We start from the raw sequence: 16,578 nt of genomic DNA, 5'->3' as shown, positions 1-16,578 counted from the left end.
AGTCTGAGTATGGTGGTGAATACTGGGTCGTTGGTCACCCGTTTTTGGCGCTGTAAAGAGCACTGAAATTTATCGGGTTCACTAATAGTTTCAGTAATCACTGATAAGAATTGGATGCTTAAAGATATAATCCTGCAGCATAACTTTTGCAACGTCGTGTCGTAAATGAGGGATGAAGCGTTCTTCAACAAGAACCCTGAGGTCGTACAGACTGAGGTGGCGCAACCCAAGACGCGCCCCACCATCACGTCAGTAATGTTGGTTAGTCAACATTATCTTCTGATTCTACAACTAATAAGGTCCTGCTGACTAGCATTATTCTTCTCCCCCCATCCAGCAGCAGCGCACCACCACAGCATGAAATTGTTGGATCTTCCAACAGAACTAATCGAACGTATAATTGGCTTCTTTGTTAGAGATACAGGACCGTTGTACGTATCCGACTACCGACTTGTCTGCAGTACGTCTCAATAACACCACAATGTAACTCCAACTTATGCGCACAGAACTATTCGCCCATGAGATCCAAGAAGAGATCTTGAAACGACAACCGCTCATCGTGTACTCAACAGATGAGCTCAGATTATCCAGTCCAGTGAACCGCCACATCTTCATCGCGACAGATAATGCGAGATTTGAGAAGCTTTTTACTCAGCATGGCGGCACGATCATAAGTCATGAAGTTTTCCGACGGCAGAAAGCGCCGTTGCCAATAGTCGAATACCTGCGCAAACTCGTTAATGCTTTACTGGAGCTTGAGAAGGGTCAGTTTGCGGACGACCTACAGAAACGATACACGATACAAATTTGCACAGCTCTATCTAGTGTATACTACAAACAACTCCGCTGGCGCCTGTTCCTGCGCGACTACTCTGAAATCCGAGAGCCAGACATTGCAGACGACCTACCCGCAGCACTAGCCGCAACAGGGAAACTGCAAGAGCTCCTAGATCTCGTTTCGGGCAACCCCGGTCGTTTGAAAGAAAGCTGCTCTTGTCTTTCGAGCCCTCTAGAGGCAGCTGCAGCATGTGATCAAGTGCACATAGTCAAAACCATTTTAGATATCTTCTCAACCCACAATTTCGAAACGGATAAGATGTCCCAACACTTCTGGCCTTACCGAAACGATGCGATCCACAAACGTGTGAAGAGATCTGGACTAACTGCTGCGATCCGCAAAGGTGCGAAGGAATCTGGAAACATTCTACTTGATAAATGCTTTCCTTCCACGCGACCAAACAGGTCCAGCTGGACTCAATTGACCAAGGAAGTGGCAAGGTATACTGACAAGGGCTTCATGAAGAGAGTGTTAGAAGCACCCAAGTACAACGTCGGGAAAAGGAGGGGATTAGAGAAAATTGACGCGGTTCAGGTGCTGAAGGAAGGCAGTTGTTCAGTTCTACGTGCTGTCATACAAGACGGTTACCTGGATCCCAACGAAGCAATTTGTGACGTCACACCGCTTGCTTTGGTGGTAAACTTCCATCGCTACGACCTCGCTCGAGTACTTATCCAACACGGTGCCTATGTTGATGGCGTACCCGACACGGGAAAACCTGTGACCGCGTTGTGGCACGCAGCTAGAGCGGGTTATCGCGGATATGGAGACGATGTCTTGCCTGGAGTAAAGTTTCTTGTCAGACATGGAGCGGATCCTGATTTTGGAGGGGACTGGAGATCTCCGCTTCAAGCTGTGGAAGGGCTGTGGCCCGACGTGCAGTATCTCTTACGACAGGCAAAAGACCATGGCCAGGACGTGGCGCTAAGCCCGGAAACATGGAGAAAGTACGAAGAGAGACCTGTAAGGGATACACCCGTCGTCGTTGACCAAAACTCGTCTTGTGGAGTTAGTGAACGCGTAAGATCGTGGGAATCAGACCAAGAATGAAAGATACGCCATTTTAGAATAGAAAAGGACTTCATTTGAAAACAGTAAACAGTACCTAGAATATATTCATGTGGTACTTGAGCCACTGTTGGCCAGCAAAACGCCATGATCTCTCTGTAACCGTACACTGGATATCACAAATACAATGGATCGTACACAGTACCTCAGTACTTCTCCTCCAGTCGTGCTGTCATGCCGGTGACTGCTATTCTCCTGCTCTCCTCACGCTCTTTGGTATGCATCTCGCGCTCCAGCTCCTGCTGCCTGGCCATCTTCTGAGCAGTAGTGAGCTGATCGAGCACTTTAGAAATGCCTTCCTCGGTCTGCCCATTGAAGAGACCCGCCAGATCAGTCTTCGTAGTCATGGCGAGCTGGTCTTCTAACGCCCTTAGTGCTTTCGTGCCGAGCTCGGAGACAGCTTTCTTGAACTTGTCCTCCTCATCAGCCTTCGCCTTTTTGGCTGCCTGCTCACGCTCATCAACATTGGCCTCTCCAGCTTTGCGCTTGGAGGCTTTCAGGGCCTCTTTCTTTGCTTTAGCGGCCAGGTAGCGAGCCGAGTGTCCCAACGCGCGTCCATCTTTAGTCAGCGGTTGCTCCACGTTGAGCGGCGGCGCAGTGAAGAAGAGGATACGACCCTTTTCGTCGCGCTGAAACTGCTCGCGGATCTCAAGCGGTATACTAGCGTTTGCATGGTCGGCCATGACGTAGACCTCTACAGGCTGTGGAGCCTTATAGTTGAGCGGCAATTGCTGAGGATAGGGCTGTTGGTAGCCTGGCGCAGCGCGAGGCGTCTGGAAGGCCTGCATGGGGGCAGCTGGTTGGGGCGTGAAGGGTACATGTGGCGTGATGGGCTGGTATGAAGGCGCCTGAGGTGCCTGCTGATGCATATGTGGAGCGGGTGATTGAGAGTGAGTGTGGTAATGTGTCGCATGGGTTGGCGTGTATGCTGGTGCAGCATGGTGCTGTTGCGGTGTTGGAGCGGGCATTGGCGTAAGGGTCGGGGCTTGCGCAATGGGATAATTTCTTGAAGATTCGTAACCGTGCGACGAAGCCGTGGGCAAACTTGGGGTGGGCATGACAGGCGCAGGTGGGGGTGTCGGTGGTGGCGGTGGAGTGGGTTCAGGTGGTGGAGAGTCCTATAGGATCTATCAGTATCGGTCTTCATGGTAACAAAGAGCATTTTTCGCTTACCTTGGGGTCACGCGGACGACGATGCACAGCGCCAATCTTTGGAGGAGCATTTTCAGCACCCCATTCCGGCTTTGGGAGATCGTCGTCCTCTTTTTGGTCGTCCTTGAGCAAGTACGCAATCGGGCTGGGTACCTTTTTCAACTTCCGAGGCGCATCGAAAAGATCCATAACATAGTCCTTGTCGCGGACCTCGTCGGGTAGACAACTGGCCCATGTCTTGATCTTGTTGAGCTTGTGGTTCTCTTCGTTGTATCGAGCTTCGCAGACGTAAATCTCCTTGTCGGAAGGAAAGTCGCGGGGACGGCCTTTGTTGTAACGTGTAATGAACATGACGAAACACCGGTCCACTACCTCGTCGATGCGATGGTCTCGATACTGGCCAGTCTTAACAACCTCATTTTCGAAGAAGTGCCGGTCGAAACGGTGCACGGTCTGCTCTGGACGGTAGTACCAACAGGCGTTTACCCACTGTCCGCCGTTTGCGTCTTGCCAGGTACGATAGATCTGGGCCACAATTGGCTTTGTGAGGTCGTTCGCGTTCTGTATATGCACCCAGTCACCAACCTTCCACAGTTCGCCATTGTGAACAATGCCGCTAGGCATGGGAATACGTCCCTCTTCCATGACGTAGTCAGTGTCAGGCCTTTCCTTCTCGGCCTTTGCAACCTTGCGCGACTCCTTTTGGAGATGCACAGCGTCCTTGTAGATCTGGCTGTCCTCCTCATTGTACTGCTTTGCGTTTTCGAACATGAGCTCCACATCCACCATAAAGTGATCGACCGAGTTGTACTTCTTTCGCTTGAGTTTGCGCTTGAGAATGTCCATAGCCATTGGGTTCTTGATCTCGGAGTGGTATTCAGGCATGACCGTCTTATCAGGAACGCGTTCGAATGCGCTGACCATGAGCTTGTTAAGCTGATTTCGAGGCTTCCTTATGGCTTTCATAATCGTCTTGATTCGCGCTTCCATAGGTGTGTCGACCCGCGGCGGGCGCCCACGCTTCTTTCGTGATTCTGGGTCGTCGTTCTTAGCGTCCTCCTTTGCTGCTCTCGAGCCGCCTTCTCGCTTGGTGATAGCTGCTGTGGATCGCGGACCACGCCGCCTCTTGCGTTTGCCTTCGTCTTCCTCGTCGTCGTCTTCTTCTTCATCCACTTCGAGCTCTTCTTCGTCATCATCCTCTTCCTCCTCTTCCTCCTCCTCTGGCAGCAGCGGGTCTTGTTCTGGAATCTCCCCAAGGAACGGCAGCGTGGCAACTGTTTCGGGAACAATCTTGTCATCCACCAGCCTCTTCAACTCCCGCTCAATGACCTTCTTGACCTCGAGCGCATCCACATATGCCTGCGAGTCCTGTCTATTGTACACCTGCGCATTGTGGGGAATGAGCGCCAAGTCGCGTACGAACTCGGAGACATTCTTGTATTCTCTCTGCGCGATCTTGGCCTTGATGGTGCTCAGGGCCATAGGCTCCTTGATGATGTCGTAATAGTCGGGCACGGCGCGCTTGTTCACTTTGCGCTGGAAGAGCTTTGTGGGATCATATGTTCCACTGCACATTGATCAGCCAGGGAATACATGGCGCAAGTAGTGAGAGTACTTACTCGTCGATCCTGTAGTCGTATACATTCTTGAGGAGGTTTGACATGGCCTCCCATTCCTGCGCCGTGACAGTCGACGTTGCGCCAGCGGACTCGGCCGTCTCGGTGGTAGGCACCGGAGTCGAGCTTGGGGCGCGTCCGGATGCCATGTTTGCGATAATCCAGTCGATGCCGTCGTGTTGCGGTATCCTTGTTGCGCCAGATAGCGTCGTCGTCGCGTCGTGGATGTAGAAGTCGCGACTCTGGAGCGGAAGTTTGGATTCGCCGGTTCGCCGACCCCTGCCATCCCCGGGTCGGCCTACCTCCATGATTCGGGAACATTCACTTACGCCATGCCACTTGTTCCATGCCAACTGTCGCCTTTGTAGCGTCTTTCCGTAGCTGACAAACGATTCTTTTCTAACAAAGCTTCCTTCGTGTTTGCGCAATCGTGAAGTCCTCCCTCCATACACCCACTCACTCATCGCAGCTTCCATCTAACAGCTCTCCACCGCTAAATCGCCGCCCCACCAGTCAACTGGCATCTCGCGCCACGCCCTCGAAGCTCCCTCACTCACGCTCGATACTACTCCGCTCACGCATACCAACTGTACCAAGTTATCCCAGCCGACCCATCACAACATGCCCATCCGTATCCGGTTACGCGCGCCCAACGGCACTCACACAGTATCACTCAACGATGACGCCGCTGTCTCAGACCTTCTGTCCTCTATTAGCGAAAAGACGGAACTACCACTGTTCGAGTTGAAATGGAACCATCCGCCACAACCGCTCGATCCTTCGCTGTACGGCATGTCGACGTTGTTGAAAGACATCGATCTCAAGCTAAACGGCGCATCCATCATAGTCATTGCACAAGCTACGGGCGATCCAAGTGAGCGTAAGCAAGAGCAAGAACTTCAAGCATCTACATCTCAGGCCGCGCCGCTGTCACTCCAACGGAAGCAGAACTCTGCACTCAAGGACACCCCCGAAGTTCCGGTACCCGACCGTGGTGGCACCATGGTTCTTCGAGTCATGCCCGATGATAACTCTTGCATGTTTCGAGCAGTCGGTAGCGCTGTCTTGTCCGACTCCCTTGATTCCATGACCGAGCTCAGATCGATGGTTGCGCAGGCTATACAGCGAGATCCAGAGCAGTACAACGAGGCCATCTTGCAGCGCTCTCCCGATGAGTATTGCAAATGGATATCATACTCTGACTCGTGGGGTGGTGGCATCGAACTCAGCATACTGTCTCAGGAGTTCGACATCGAGATCGCCAGCGTCAACGTCCAAGACAACCGGGTAGATCGGTTTAATGAGGGCAAATCACGGCGGTGTATCCTAGTGTATTCTGGGATCCACTACGATACCATTGCTCTTGTGCCACGCGGTGTGTCACCTCAAGACCCCTCGCAAGATATCAAGTTGTTTGACGCAAAGGACGACGTAATTCTTGAAGCGGCCAGGGAACTCTGTGGGCAGTTGCAGAAAGCACATTATTTTACTGATACACAAAAGTTCGACATCAAGTGCAACAAGTGCGGCTGGAAGGGGGCTGGAGAACGGGGTGCGATACAGCACGCAACCGAGACCGGGCATAGCGACTTTGGCGAGGCGGATTGAGTACTCTTCCGTTATATCTTCCTTCCCGGCCAGACTTCGTGCATCTCAATCGACTAGAGCGTAATACATATCTTATTTGTACGACTACAAGCACACGAAAAGGGCTTGTGAAATGGAGCTCTTGTTGATAAACTCACCTCTGCATGCTGTATTTTTGCATCAATAACATTACCGGATATTTCAATATTTCAATAACAAGCGGCGAATTTTTCTGAAGTAAACACATCTGGTACTTTGCGGTTCATCACTTAACACCCGAATCAGCCTTTAGTATGTTTCCAATAGCTGTACATATGCACTATCAACGGCATCTTCCCACAGCCCGTTCTAGACAACTATAGACTAGGGCGCAAGCCCGGACCTTCGCCATGTCTTACACCGAGCCCGAAACAAGCTTTGCGATGACAGTGGGACTTCCAAGGATAGCGCAACCGCTATTCTGGATAGCTCCGGTGGTATGGGACGTTCCAGAAATCTTATGACAGATCAAATCAAGCCTTCTAAGGCTCCCCCATTTGCGGGCCGAGTAGAGTATTGATGATGGAACTATACGAGAAGAGATTTCACACCTTGTCGTTCGGGGAATCCGAATGGAGACGTTGTGATCTGTTTAGTGAAGACGGACGAACATTTTGGGATGATCCCTACATGGGTTTTGGGGCCCGACTGATTAACATGACATCGGAATGTTTAGCTGCACATTGTGACTATTGGCTTTTGTTGTTAGGCACATAATTCGAAACATGATAGGAATTGCAGAGCAGAGTTTCATCGAAGCTTTGCTAAGACTATACCAAGCAATACCTCGGTGATAGCCTGGTCGTCGTGCCGAAATTTTACTGGACAGAGATCACGATCGGGCTCTTTTCAGTCCAGCAGCATTAGTGTCAAAGTCTGTAGCTCAACGTCCAGAAAGGAGGCCGGCACTTATCTTTGCACTTATCTTTGAGTGCGCATGCATGTTCGTGTCTGTGCTGTTCCAGGGGCCTGGAACAGTGACGGAAGGCTTGCGTCTTAACTGCGTTGGTACCCTAGACGCCGCTGGAGTTGACCATGTGCGCCAAGCCGGCGCTCTCAACGTCGAGCTCAGGGCCTCACAGATTATTTCGCCAGCCATATCATGTGCAGTCCTGAAGCTCGTCAGTCCGAACTGCTTGTACAGAACGCTTCTTGAATACATGTCACCCGTCTTCTGCTCTTGCCATAGATCCCAGTGCGTCGGAGAACGCACCGAGAACTACGGTTAGCCTTGAAGCCTAGGAAGTCTCGCCCGAGAGGATCAAGATCTTCCCCAAGGAACGACAGGGATTAACTGTGGTTGTAATATTCTAGCGCGCACGCAGGTACGCGGTCGCCCCTGCATTCGCCGCAGGAACACCCGGCGCATATCGCTCTCTCAACTGCCGTTCTCGATTCCGTCATTACAGTCCACCATGGTTCCGATAGTCGAACCGCTTTTAGCGATGCGCCTTAAACATACTACATATGAGCTATACGTTGCTTCCAGCCACGGCCATCTTCGGCCAGTAAGAGTACGAGCAGTGTCTGCATGACAGTGACACGTCCGAGCACATCGCCTCGGCCCAGTACAATCTAGTGAGAGACGACGGGTAAGAAATATTTACGTCCAAAGTAGGATGTTGTATAAGTACCTGCCAAGTTCCATTTCTGCCAGAACCATCAGCATCTTGAAATCCCATCGACTTGATTCTTACACGTTCTTTGCTTAGATTCATTCAACATGCGCGCTACTGCTATCGTCACCGCTGCCGTCTTGGCCAGCAGTGCTACTGCTGCTCCTACCCCAGGTCTGATCAGCAGCATCCTGGGCCTGCTCACCAACGATATCAACAAGCTCCTCTCCTCGTTGGGTATCCACCTCCACACTGATGGTGCCAATCACGGCGCCACTGTTCCTTTCCACAACCAGTGCCCGTTTAGCATCCCAGCTGTCGATCTGAGTCCCATTCGCCACAGCCACGATATCAACTGGGGTAAGGGTGTCAACGGCGGCAACTTCATCAACTGGAAGACATTCAAGGCCAATGGTGCCAACCTAGGTGGATGGCTGGAGAAGGAACAAACTCACGACCCTATCTGGTGGTCTGAGGTGGGCGGTGATGGCGCTCCTGATGAATGGACTCTCTGCCAGAACCTCGGTAGCAAGTGTGCTTCAGTCTTCGAGGAGCGTTATGCCTCTTTTATCAACACCACCACTATCGACCAGCTTGCCAATGTTGGTGTTAACACCCTCCGTATTCCGCTCACATATGCTGCCTTCATCGAGGTTCCTGGTTCTCAGCTTCACCATGGCAACCAATTAAAGTTCCTCAAGACCATCACCGACTACGCCATCAACAAATACGGCATGCACAGTAAGTCGACTTACCCTAGGCTCATATTGTGGTGCCATTGCTAACAAGCTCTTTCAGTTATCGTCGGTCTCCACTCGCTTCCCGGTGGTGTAAACAACCTCGACATCGGCGAGGCACTCTTCCACCAGGCCTGGTTCCAAAACTCTACAAACCTTGACTACTCCTTCCAGGCTGTCGATGGTGTTCTTAACTTCATCAAGCAGAGCGGCCACGTTAACGCTTTCACGATCGCACCAATCAACGAAGCTTCCGACAACTTCGCTGGTTTCGGATCTGCTGCTGGTCTAACTATCAATGGAACGAACTGGATCAACACTTACTTCAGTGGGGTACTCAAGAAGATCGCCAAGGTGGATAAGCGCATTCCTATGATGATTCAAGATTGCTTCATGGGCGCCAGTTACTGGGCACCCTTCTACGACGCATCTGAAAACATTGTCTTCGATTCTCACGTCTACTACTTCGCCGCCGCTGGCACATACGCCGGCTACGTCAACCCTGCCGTGTGCGGCCAAGCCCAATACATTGCTCAGGAGACAAAGTTTCCTGTTTTCGTCGGCGAATGGTCCCTGCAGGCCATGTACAACAACACTCTGGATACCCGCAAGACCATCTTCGACACTCAGCGTTACGCATGGAACAAGTACTTGGCCGGTGGCGCCTTCTGGAATGGAGTCTCTTACGCAACCGCCAAGGTGGATGGAGAGGGTACTCAGCGCGAGTACTGGAGCTACATTGACTTGATCAACCAGGGTGTGATCACCAAGGTTACAAACGAGTCATACTGTTAGGTGGTTAGAGAACGATGAGTTACGAAAGCATATATACCCGGATGGAATAATTCTGTAATGTTCAACGATTTAGTATTTTAAAGTGAGATTTTCGCGTGCTATCGTCTCTTTATTTCCTGTTATGCGAACTGGATCTCATCGAGGATACACTTTGCTTTGAATCCTGTGACTATGCCGTCAGGAGGGGGACTTCCTTGCTTGGGTCGAACAACAGACTCACTTTCACCTCTCATCAGAGCAGCAGTGGCAGCCTAGTGGTCAGTTCACTGGATACACAGTGTCCGTGTATCAATTTCATCTCGCCGTAGCCTTAATTTCGTAGGTGGTAACTCATCCACGACTTCTGAGTCCCTACCCTGCCCACGCGGTCCGCCTACCAGGTTTTGCGATCCTCGAACGCTTGCAACGAGTCGGTATATTCAAGGAGGTCACCCGAATACAAGCGATATCAAATCGAATCAGCAGTAGGAAGCAGGATGGCGACTCCAGCTTTAGCCAAGCCGCTCGCGCCTACCCCCAAGCTACCAGAGTGAGTGAGCGCACATGCCTACCTCAAGCTCCAATGGCTAATTTTCTAGCCTCTCCGGTGAAACCATCGCTGTTCAGGTTGGCAATGAAGTCGTTCACGTACACGAATTTCTCATTAGCAGCAGTTCCGAGTTCTTCAAGAATGCCACAAAACCAGAATGGAGGACCGAGTCTCGCCCAATTGATCTATCCGACGAGCAGCCCCACATCTTCAAGAGATACTGTCAATGGCTGTACTCTGGTCACATTGCCCCAGACCTCCCAGAAAAAAGCATCCTCCAGTGTCTCGCGTACATGTACGTCCTGGGTGAGAAGATCGTGGATCATGAATTCCAGAATGCAGTCATACAAGCCATAATCTCTGATATGGGTCGAAAGAACAAGGTACCAAGCCTGGGAACTATCAAGATCATCTACGATGGAACGACCGAGGGATCTGCTGCAAGACGTCTTCTTGTTGACAGTTGGGCTCACGACATAATTTCTTCCTGGAAGGCTAAGAAGGACCTTCTCGAGGATGCCTATAGGCCCTTTCTCAACGACTTGTTTCTTGCGGTAGTAGAAAAACGATTATCGTCACCTCTGCCCGAAAACGAACCATGGATCTTGCAGCCACACCCGTATCACCGCGAGGCTGCTGTCCTCAAGAGCGACGTGGCGGAGCAGAAGGATGGCGAGATGAATTCTGAACTTGTAGGTCGGGACCAGATGGATATCTCGGAGGCTTGAAAGGGGCACATCTGTATACCATACTCAGCTGCGCGACAAGGCTTTCAATAACTACATGCTGATGAGGGTACTTGAGGACATCCGTTAATGGGATGTGTACGCGCTTGATAGACCTACGCAAATGCAATGTTAAGATGAGACTACCGGATGGCCAATCAAAAAATTAACATATTATCAGTTCACCTTCACTTAGGCGAGAAACAGTTCGCATCATTCAGGTGAAGGCGCATCTATTAGCGAGCGAAACTGGGAGCACTCCTCTAAGCTTTCCCATCTACCACTCTCTTCAGTTCACAGACTTTACCGTCCCTATATCCAACGAGATGTCGACAGCAACAGCCACCACTTGCAGCACTGCTGCAATTGTTCTAGTGGCGCCACCCGAGGACTTTGAGATGCCCAGGTAGATCAGATACGGCAGTGTTCCATACCGAATACTAACGATACCACAGCCTGAGAGACGATGTCGTGCCCATTCAGGTTGGCTGTAACAAAACTTCGCTGTTGCGCGTACATACCACCGTCTTGATTAAGAGCTCCGAACTGCTCAAGAACGTAATGAAACCAGAGTGGCGCACTGATGCTACAAAGCCTATCGATATGTCCGACATGGAGCTCACGATATTCGAGGCATATTGCGGATGGCTGTACACCGGGAAGATTGTACGTCACAAGGAGGTCGATCGCTTCAATCTCCTTGCTAATTATACGCCCTGGGGGAAAAGCTGATGGATACTGCCTTCAAGAATGCCATCATCGCTGCCATCATCCGTTCAACAATTGACCACAAGATGTATCCCAGCCTAAAAGCGGTACAGATCATTTACGCCGGTACGCCTAGCAGTTCGCCAGCGCGACGTCTAATGGTAGACTTCTGGGTGTTCAGTGCCAAACCAACATGGACAGGGCTTTCGGATTTGATCGAGAAGACCTGCTCTGATTTCGTGAACGATCTCGTTCGCGAGCTCATTGTGAAGCGAGGCAAACCCAGCGGCGTTTTACAGAGACCATGGGTCGAGGATCCTGATTCATACCGTGTTGATAGCTAGACCAAGTAAAGAAGCTCATTTGTTTTGAGTTGTGCGGGCAGATGCTAAAGGTTGCTTGGTGTACCTTGCATTAAGCGAGATACATGTAGGACATGGCGACTACCTTTACAGTATAATTTACTCAGATGCAATTTGCAGCATGAGCAGTTGGGATTGGAGGACATAATGTTGGGCATGGCACAGAAGCAAGAAGGGAAGTGGGTTGACAGGAAATAGGTATCTTCTCACTTACTATCTACCATAATTCATCACTCAATACTACCACCAAAGCAACAATATCATACAGTTGAAAACGCCGAACACTCTACCCTTGTGACTGATTGACCGCTTTGCGTGCTCCTAAACTCCAATTCGTATACTCAAGCAATAATCGTCTAGAAACCAAAACCACCAGGGAAGCCGCCGGGAAATCCGCCACCCTGCTGGAACTTGAAGCTACCACCGCCGCCAGGGAAACCACCACCTTGCCTGAACATGAACTGCTGGCCTCCGAATGGTGAGCCCTGGAAGGGATGGCCTTGTTGCTGCTCGTTGTTGTTGGGGTCGTCACCGCGGTCGAAACGTTCCTTCAGTTCAGGATCGGAGAGGACTTCGTAGGCTTCGTTGACGGCAGCCATCTTCTTCTGCGCATCCTCAGGAGTCATATTGTTGGCTGAAGCCTTGTCAGGGTGGTAGACCTTGCTCAATTTGCGGTATGCCTTCTTGATCTCGCGTTCATCTGCATCACGCGTTACGCCGAGAACCTTGTAGTAGTCCTTTGTCTTCGACCGCTTGAGCAGTGTATGTGCTTTGTTGTGCAGCTCATCTAGCTTCTGGCTTTGGTGGTGTTCTTTGGCATGGTCTAGTGTACGAACACAGTCTTCGAATTCATCGGCTTCGAGTTGGCCTTGGGCCTTGTGGATAAGACCATGTAGCGAGTTGGGGTTGAGTTGCAGGGCTTCGGTACAGTATGGTGTGCCCTTCTTCAGGTTGTTCATCTCGACGTAGGCTTCACAGGTCATCTCTACAAGGGTTTGGTAAAGACCATTGGGTGAGTTGGCATAGATGTAGCCTTGTTCGGTGTAGTCCTTGAAGTCTTGCTTGACCTCCTTCAGTAGACCGGGGTCTTCTTCGCCGCGGTCGATAAGGAGTTTCGAGGCAGTGGCGAACTGGCGCTTCTCGAAGAACTTGCGAACCTTTTGGATATCCTTGTCGAGGTTCTTTTCTCTCCTGCGCAGCTTCATGCAAGCCTTCGAGTCAGGATCCGATTGGAGACATTGTGCGATATGCTTGAGACCCTTGTCGGTTTCACCCAGCGAGTAGAAAGCCATGGCGGAGCTCTGGAGATGGGGTACGATGTCGCCGGTGTTGATTTGGAGGAGATGTTGTAAGTCACTGATGCCTTCAACGACCTCGCCCTTCTCGAAGCGACAGCGTGCTCTTGTCTTGCGAATGTCGTATGCGCCACCTGCGACTACAATGGCGGTGCCTGCATTTGAAATGCACGAATCCCAATCACCCTTATCCGCCGCTTCTTGTGCCACGATAGCAGCGCCCTGTGCTTCTTCCAGCTGAGCGATCTCATCCGTCTTGCCGGCAGCTTCATAGTCTTTCCGTGCTGCAGCCCAGTCGGCCTTTCTGGCTCTGATCTTGGCTCTCTGCACCAGTGCGCCCTCGAAGCCAGGCTTCAGTTCCAGCACCTTGTCGAAGTCATGCTGCGCCTGTGCTGTTCTTCCGATTTGCAGGTAAGCGGCGCCGCGCCTAAAGTAGGTGAGGTAGTTGCGCGGATCGCGGGTGATGGCAGCGTCGAAGTAGAGGAGAGCGTCTTGGGTGTTGCCAGTAGCAAGTTGAACACCGGCATCCTTGATCAGCTGCGATACGGGAGTATCCGCGGGAATGTCCGAGGCAGAGAGTGCGCTTGCGAGCGGGAGCAGCCCGAGGGCAATGGAGGAGAGTCGGAGTATCATGGCGGATTGGCGTTGAGGTTGCTATGAATGAGTGACGGTAGGTTGGATGGTGGTGAGGACGTATAAGGGTCCGCGCAGAGAGGCAGCGGCAAGTGCGACGGTCAGTTCATGGAAGGAGCGAGTCGTGTCTTTATTTGGTCTTTCACTCAAACAATTGCAACTTGTCCTCAGCGACGCATGATAGCCGGGGTGGCGCACTGGCCACCCGAACATTGGAGCCCCAGACGCTAATGCGGGCAGGGGCATGGATGATGACGCGCCCGTGAACGCCGCCGCCGCTACGCCATCAGGACTAGAGAGACGCATACCTCATATCTAGCTCCCCTTCACGCTCGCCTGGCGCACCTTTTCCCTTTTACTCTCTTTCACTCCCCGCAAACATCTTCGCCAGCCATGTCTTCTATTCGACTACGCATCGACGGTCGCATATTCCGCGATCCTCAGAACCGCGAAGTCACCCTGCACGGCATCAACTGCGCGGCAGACGCCAAATTCCCTGCAAAGCCAGATCAACCATCACACATACCAGACAACTTCTTCGACGGCGATAACGTTTCCTTCGTCAATCGGCCATTTTCCCTAGAAGACTCGGCCACCCACTTCTCGCGTTTACGTAGTTGGGGCTACAACACCATTCGCTATGTCTTCACATGGGAAGCCATAGAGCACGCGGGACCAGGAAAGTACGACGAGGACTGGATAGATCACACCATCTGTCTACTGCGCAAGGCAAAAGAATATGGCTTCTACATCTTCATGGATCCCCACCAGGATGTCGTAGGTAGCGTTCTAGCACACTCAATTACCATTTCTCTAACACACCGCGTAGTGGTCACGATTCTCTGGAGGCTCTGGTGCGCCCATGTGGACTCTCTATGCTTGCGGGCTGGACCCCGAGCACTTCGCCGTTACCGAAGCCGCCCTCGTACACAACACATATCCCGATCCTGCCACATTCCCTAAGATGATCTGGACTACCAACTACACACGATTAGTAAATCAAGTCATGTGGACACTCTTTTTTGGTGGCAGGGATTTTGCGCCGAAGGCTATCATGGACGGCAAGAATATCCAGGACTATCTGCAGGAGCACTATATCGGAGCATGCGAGCATCTCGCCAAGCGGATACAACAAGCCGGTGACTTATGGCATGATCCAGTCATCGGATGGGAAAGCATGAATGAGCCCAACAGAGGCCTCATCAGCTACCAGGATATCACCCAGATCCCCACCGAACAGAAACTACAAAAGGGTACTTCACCGACTGCTTGGCAGGCGATACTTACCGGATCGGGTAGAGCTTGCGAGATCGCGACTTGGGAGTTTGGTGGTTTGGGACCCTACAAGAGCGGTTCGGTATTGGTAGATCCCGAAGGCACAATAGCGTGGCTATCAAAAGATTACGACGACACCAAATACGGCTGGAAACGCGATCCGGGCTGGAAGTTGGGCGAGTGCTTGTGGGCGCAACACGGCGTCTGGGACCCAGCGACTGATACTGTTCTGAAGAAGGACTACTTTGGAATTGACCCTAAGAATGGAGCCAAGATTGATTACGAGTACTTTACGAACCACTACTGGCTACCGCACTACCGCGCGTACAGTAAGATGGTTAAGTCGATATTCCCAGACTCCCTGATGTTCTTCCAGCCTCCAGTACTGGAGATACCACCAACTGTCAAGGGCACAGAAGATGACGACCCTAACATGATCTTCTCACCGCATTTCTACGATGGAATTACTTTGATTACTAAGAAATGGTATGTTCTATCACACCGAACCCGGATACATTTCATCTAACCATGTACAGGAATCGCGTATGGAACGTTGACGTTTTTGGTGTTCTGCGAGGCAAGTATTTAACGCCAGCGTTCGCTATCAAGATTGGAGAGAATGCTATCAGGAACTGCTTCTCGCACCAGCTCAAGGCAATCCGCGACGAGGGTACAGAGTACATGGGAGTTCATCCTTGCATCTTCACAGAGATCGGCATTCCATATGACATGGACGATAAATACGCGTACAAGACTGGCAACTACAGCAGTCAGATAGCAGCGCTGGATGCGAACCATTTCGCTCTTGAAGACAGTAAAGCTAACGGTTTCGCATTGTGGACATATGTTGCAAATGTAAGTTTATGTTCTGTGCAAAGCTGAATCCTGGCTGACATATACAAGAACTGCCATTACTGGGGCGATCTTTGGAACGGTGAGGACCTGTCCATCTACTCAGTAGACGACAAAGCTGTACCAGCCGGTGCCTTCTCGCCAGCCGACTCTCGTGCATCACTAGACACCAATTCACCTACTTACTCAAGGGCGCAATCGACCGACACCCTGAGCATCAGTCCTTCCAACCTGCAGAAGACCATTACGCCAGAACGAATGAGTTCCAAGAAGGACGAAGGCGATGTTCGTGGTTTACGCGCAGCAGAAGCTTTCATCCGCCCTACTCCTGTCGCAGTTCACGGAGACATTTCATCATATGGGTTTGATCTTAAGAACTGTACATTCAAACTTGCGCTTGCTGCGCCAAGCTCGACAGCAGAAGAATTCCCTACGATCTGTTACCTCCCTGAGTTCCACTTTCCATCGGGACAAACCAGCGTCGAAGTCAGCGGCGGCAAGTGGACCATCACATCTGAAGAGACAAATGGTGCGTTGCAGCAGACGCTGCGGTGGTGGCATGCAGAAGGCGATCAACTCATCACGGTCAAAGGCGTTGTGCGAAAGGCAGGTAGCGCATTAGGCACGGAAGAGGATGAAGGGTACCTTCAGCAGTGCCAGAAGCAGACTTGCGTTGTCATGTAATGTCTCGAGCTTCTTGGGGTTTTGGTGTGGTGGGGGAATCGGACCAACGCACGGTGATGCAATGTCA

At 51.4% G+C, this 16,578-nt stretch overlaps 8 protein-coding genes across 8 annotated transcripts; 6 read left to right on the top strand and 2 right to left on the bottom strand.

Annotated features, from left to right (window-relative positions):
- Positions 1-357: 357 nt before the first annotated feature.
- J4E82_002190 (uncharacterized protein) lies at positions 358-1,888 on the top strand (the record flags this gene model as incomplete). The annotated part of the gene is made up of 2 exons (XM_051728492.1): positions 358-460; positions 1,317-1,888. 2 exons carry the CDS (start codon positions 358-360, stop codon positions 1,886-1,888), a joined length of 675 nt encoding a protein of 224 aa, XP_051591905.1.
- Positions 1,889-2,052: 164 nt separating this feature from the next.
- Positions 2,053-4,982, bottom strand: J4E82_002189 (uncharacterized protein; the record flags this gene model as incomplete). The annotated part of the gene is made up of 3 exons (XM_051728491.1): positions 2,053-3,024; positions 3,080-4,625; positions 4,678-4,982. The coding sequence occupies 3 exons, from the start codon at positions 4,980-4,982 to the stop codon at positions 2,053-2,055; spliced, it is 2,823 nt and encodes a 940-aa protein (XP_051591904.1).
- A 313-nt stretch (positions 4,983-5,295) lies between these two features.
- J4E82_002188 (uncharacterized protein) lies at positions 5,296-6,282 on the top strand (the record flags this gene model as incomplete). Its single annotated transcript, XM_051728490.1, has 1 exon — positions 5,296-6,282. One exon carries the CDS (start codon positions 5,296-5,298, stop codon positions 6,280-6,282), a length of 987 nt encoding a protein of 328 aa, XP_051591903.1.
- A 1,741-nt stretch (positions 6,283-8,023) lies between these two features.
- On the top strand, positions 8,024-9,448 carry J4E82_002187 (uncharacterized protein; the record flags this gene model as incomplete). Its single annotated transcript, XM_051728489.1, has 2 exons — positions 8,024-8,657; positions 8,715-9,448. 2 exons carry the CDS (start codon positions 8,024-8,026, stop codon positions 9,446-9,448), a joined length of 1,368 nt encoding a protein of 455 aa, XP_051591902.1.
- A 476-nt stretch (positions 9,449-9,924) lies between these two features.
- Positions 9,925-10,705, top strand: J4E82_002186 (uncharacterized protein; the record flags this gene model as incomplete). Its single annotated transcript, XM_051728488.1, has 2 exons — positions 9,925-9,977; positions 10,027-10,705. The coding sequence occupies 2 exons, from the start codon at positions 9,925-9,927 to the stop codon at positions 10,703-10,705; spliced, it is 732 nt and encodes a 243-aa protein (XP_051591901.1).
- Positions 10,706-11,028: 323 nt separating this feature from the next.
- J4E82_002185 (uncharacterized protein) lies at positions 11,029-11,754 on the top strand (the record flags this gene model as incomplete). The annotated part of the gene is made up of 3 exons (XM_051728487.1): positions 11,029-11,108; positions 11,158-11,368; positions 11,431-11,754. The coding sequence occupies 3 exons, from the start codon at positions 11,029-11,031 to the stop codon at positions 11,752-11,754; spliced, it is 615 nt and encodes a 204-aa protein (XP_051591900.1).
- Positions 11,755-12,128: 374 nt separating this feature from the next.
- Positions 12,129-13,700, bottom strand: J4E82_002184 (uncharacterized protein; the record flags this gene model as incomplete). Its single annotated transcript, XM_051728486.1, has 1 exon — positions 12,129-13,700. The coding sequence occupies one exon, from the start codon at positions 13,698-13,700 to the stop codon at positions 12,129-12,131; it is 1,572 nt and encodes a 523-aa protein (XP_051591899.1).
- Positions 13,701-14,093: 393 nt separating this feature from the next.
- Positions 14,094-16,511, top strand: EGC1 (endo-1,4-beta-glucanase; the record flags this gene model as incomplete). Its single annotated transcript, XM_051728485.1, has 4 exons — positions 14,094-14,477; positions 14,530-15,461; positions 15,512-15,830; positions 15,879-16,511. 4 exons carry the CDS (start codon positions 14,094-14,096, stop codon positions 16,509-16,511), a joined length of 2,268 nt encoding a protein of 755 aa, XP_051591898.1.
- Between the last annotated feature and the right edge of the window lie 67 nt (positions 16,512-16,578).

Source organism: Alternaria postmessia, assembly GCF_024291825.1.
Source record: "Alternaria postmessia strain BMP 2775 chromosome Unknown scaffold_8, whole genome shotgun sequence".
Classification (NCBI taxonomy): domain Eukaryota; kingdom Fungi; phylum Ascomycota; class Dothideomycetes; order Pleosporales; family Pleosporaceae; genus Alternaria; species Alternaria postmessia.
The sequence above is the reverse complement of the archived record's forward strand: the minus strand, read 5'-3'. Positions and strand labels throughout refer to the sequence as shown.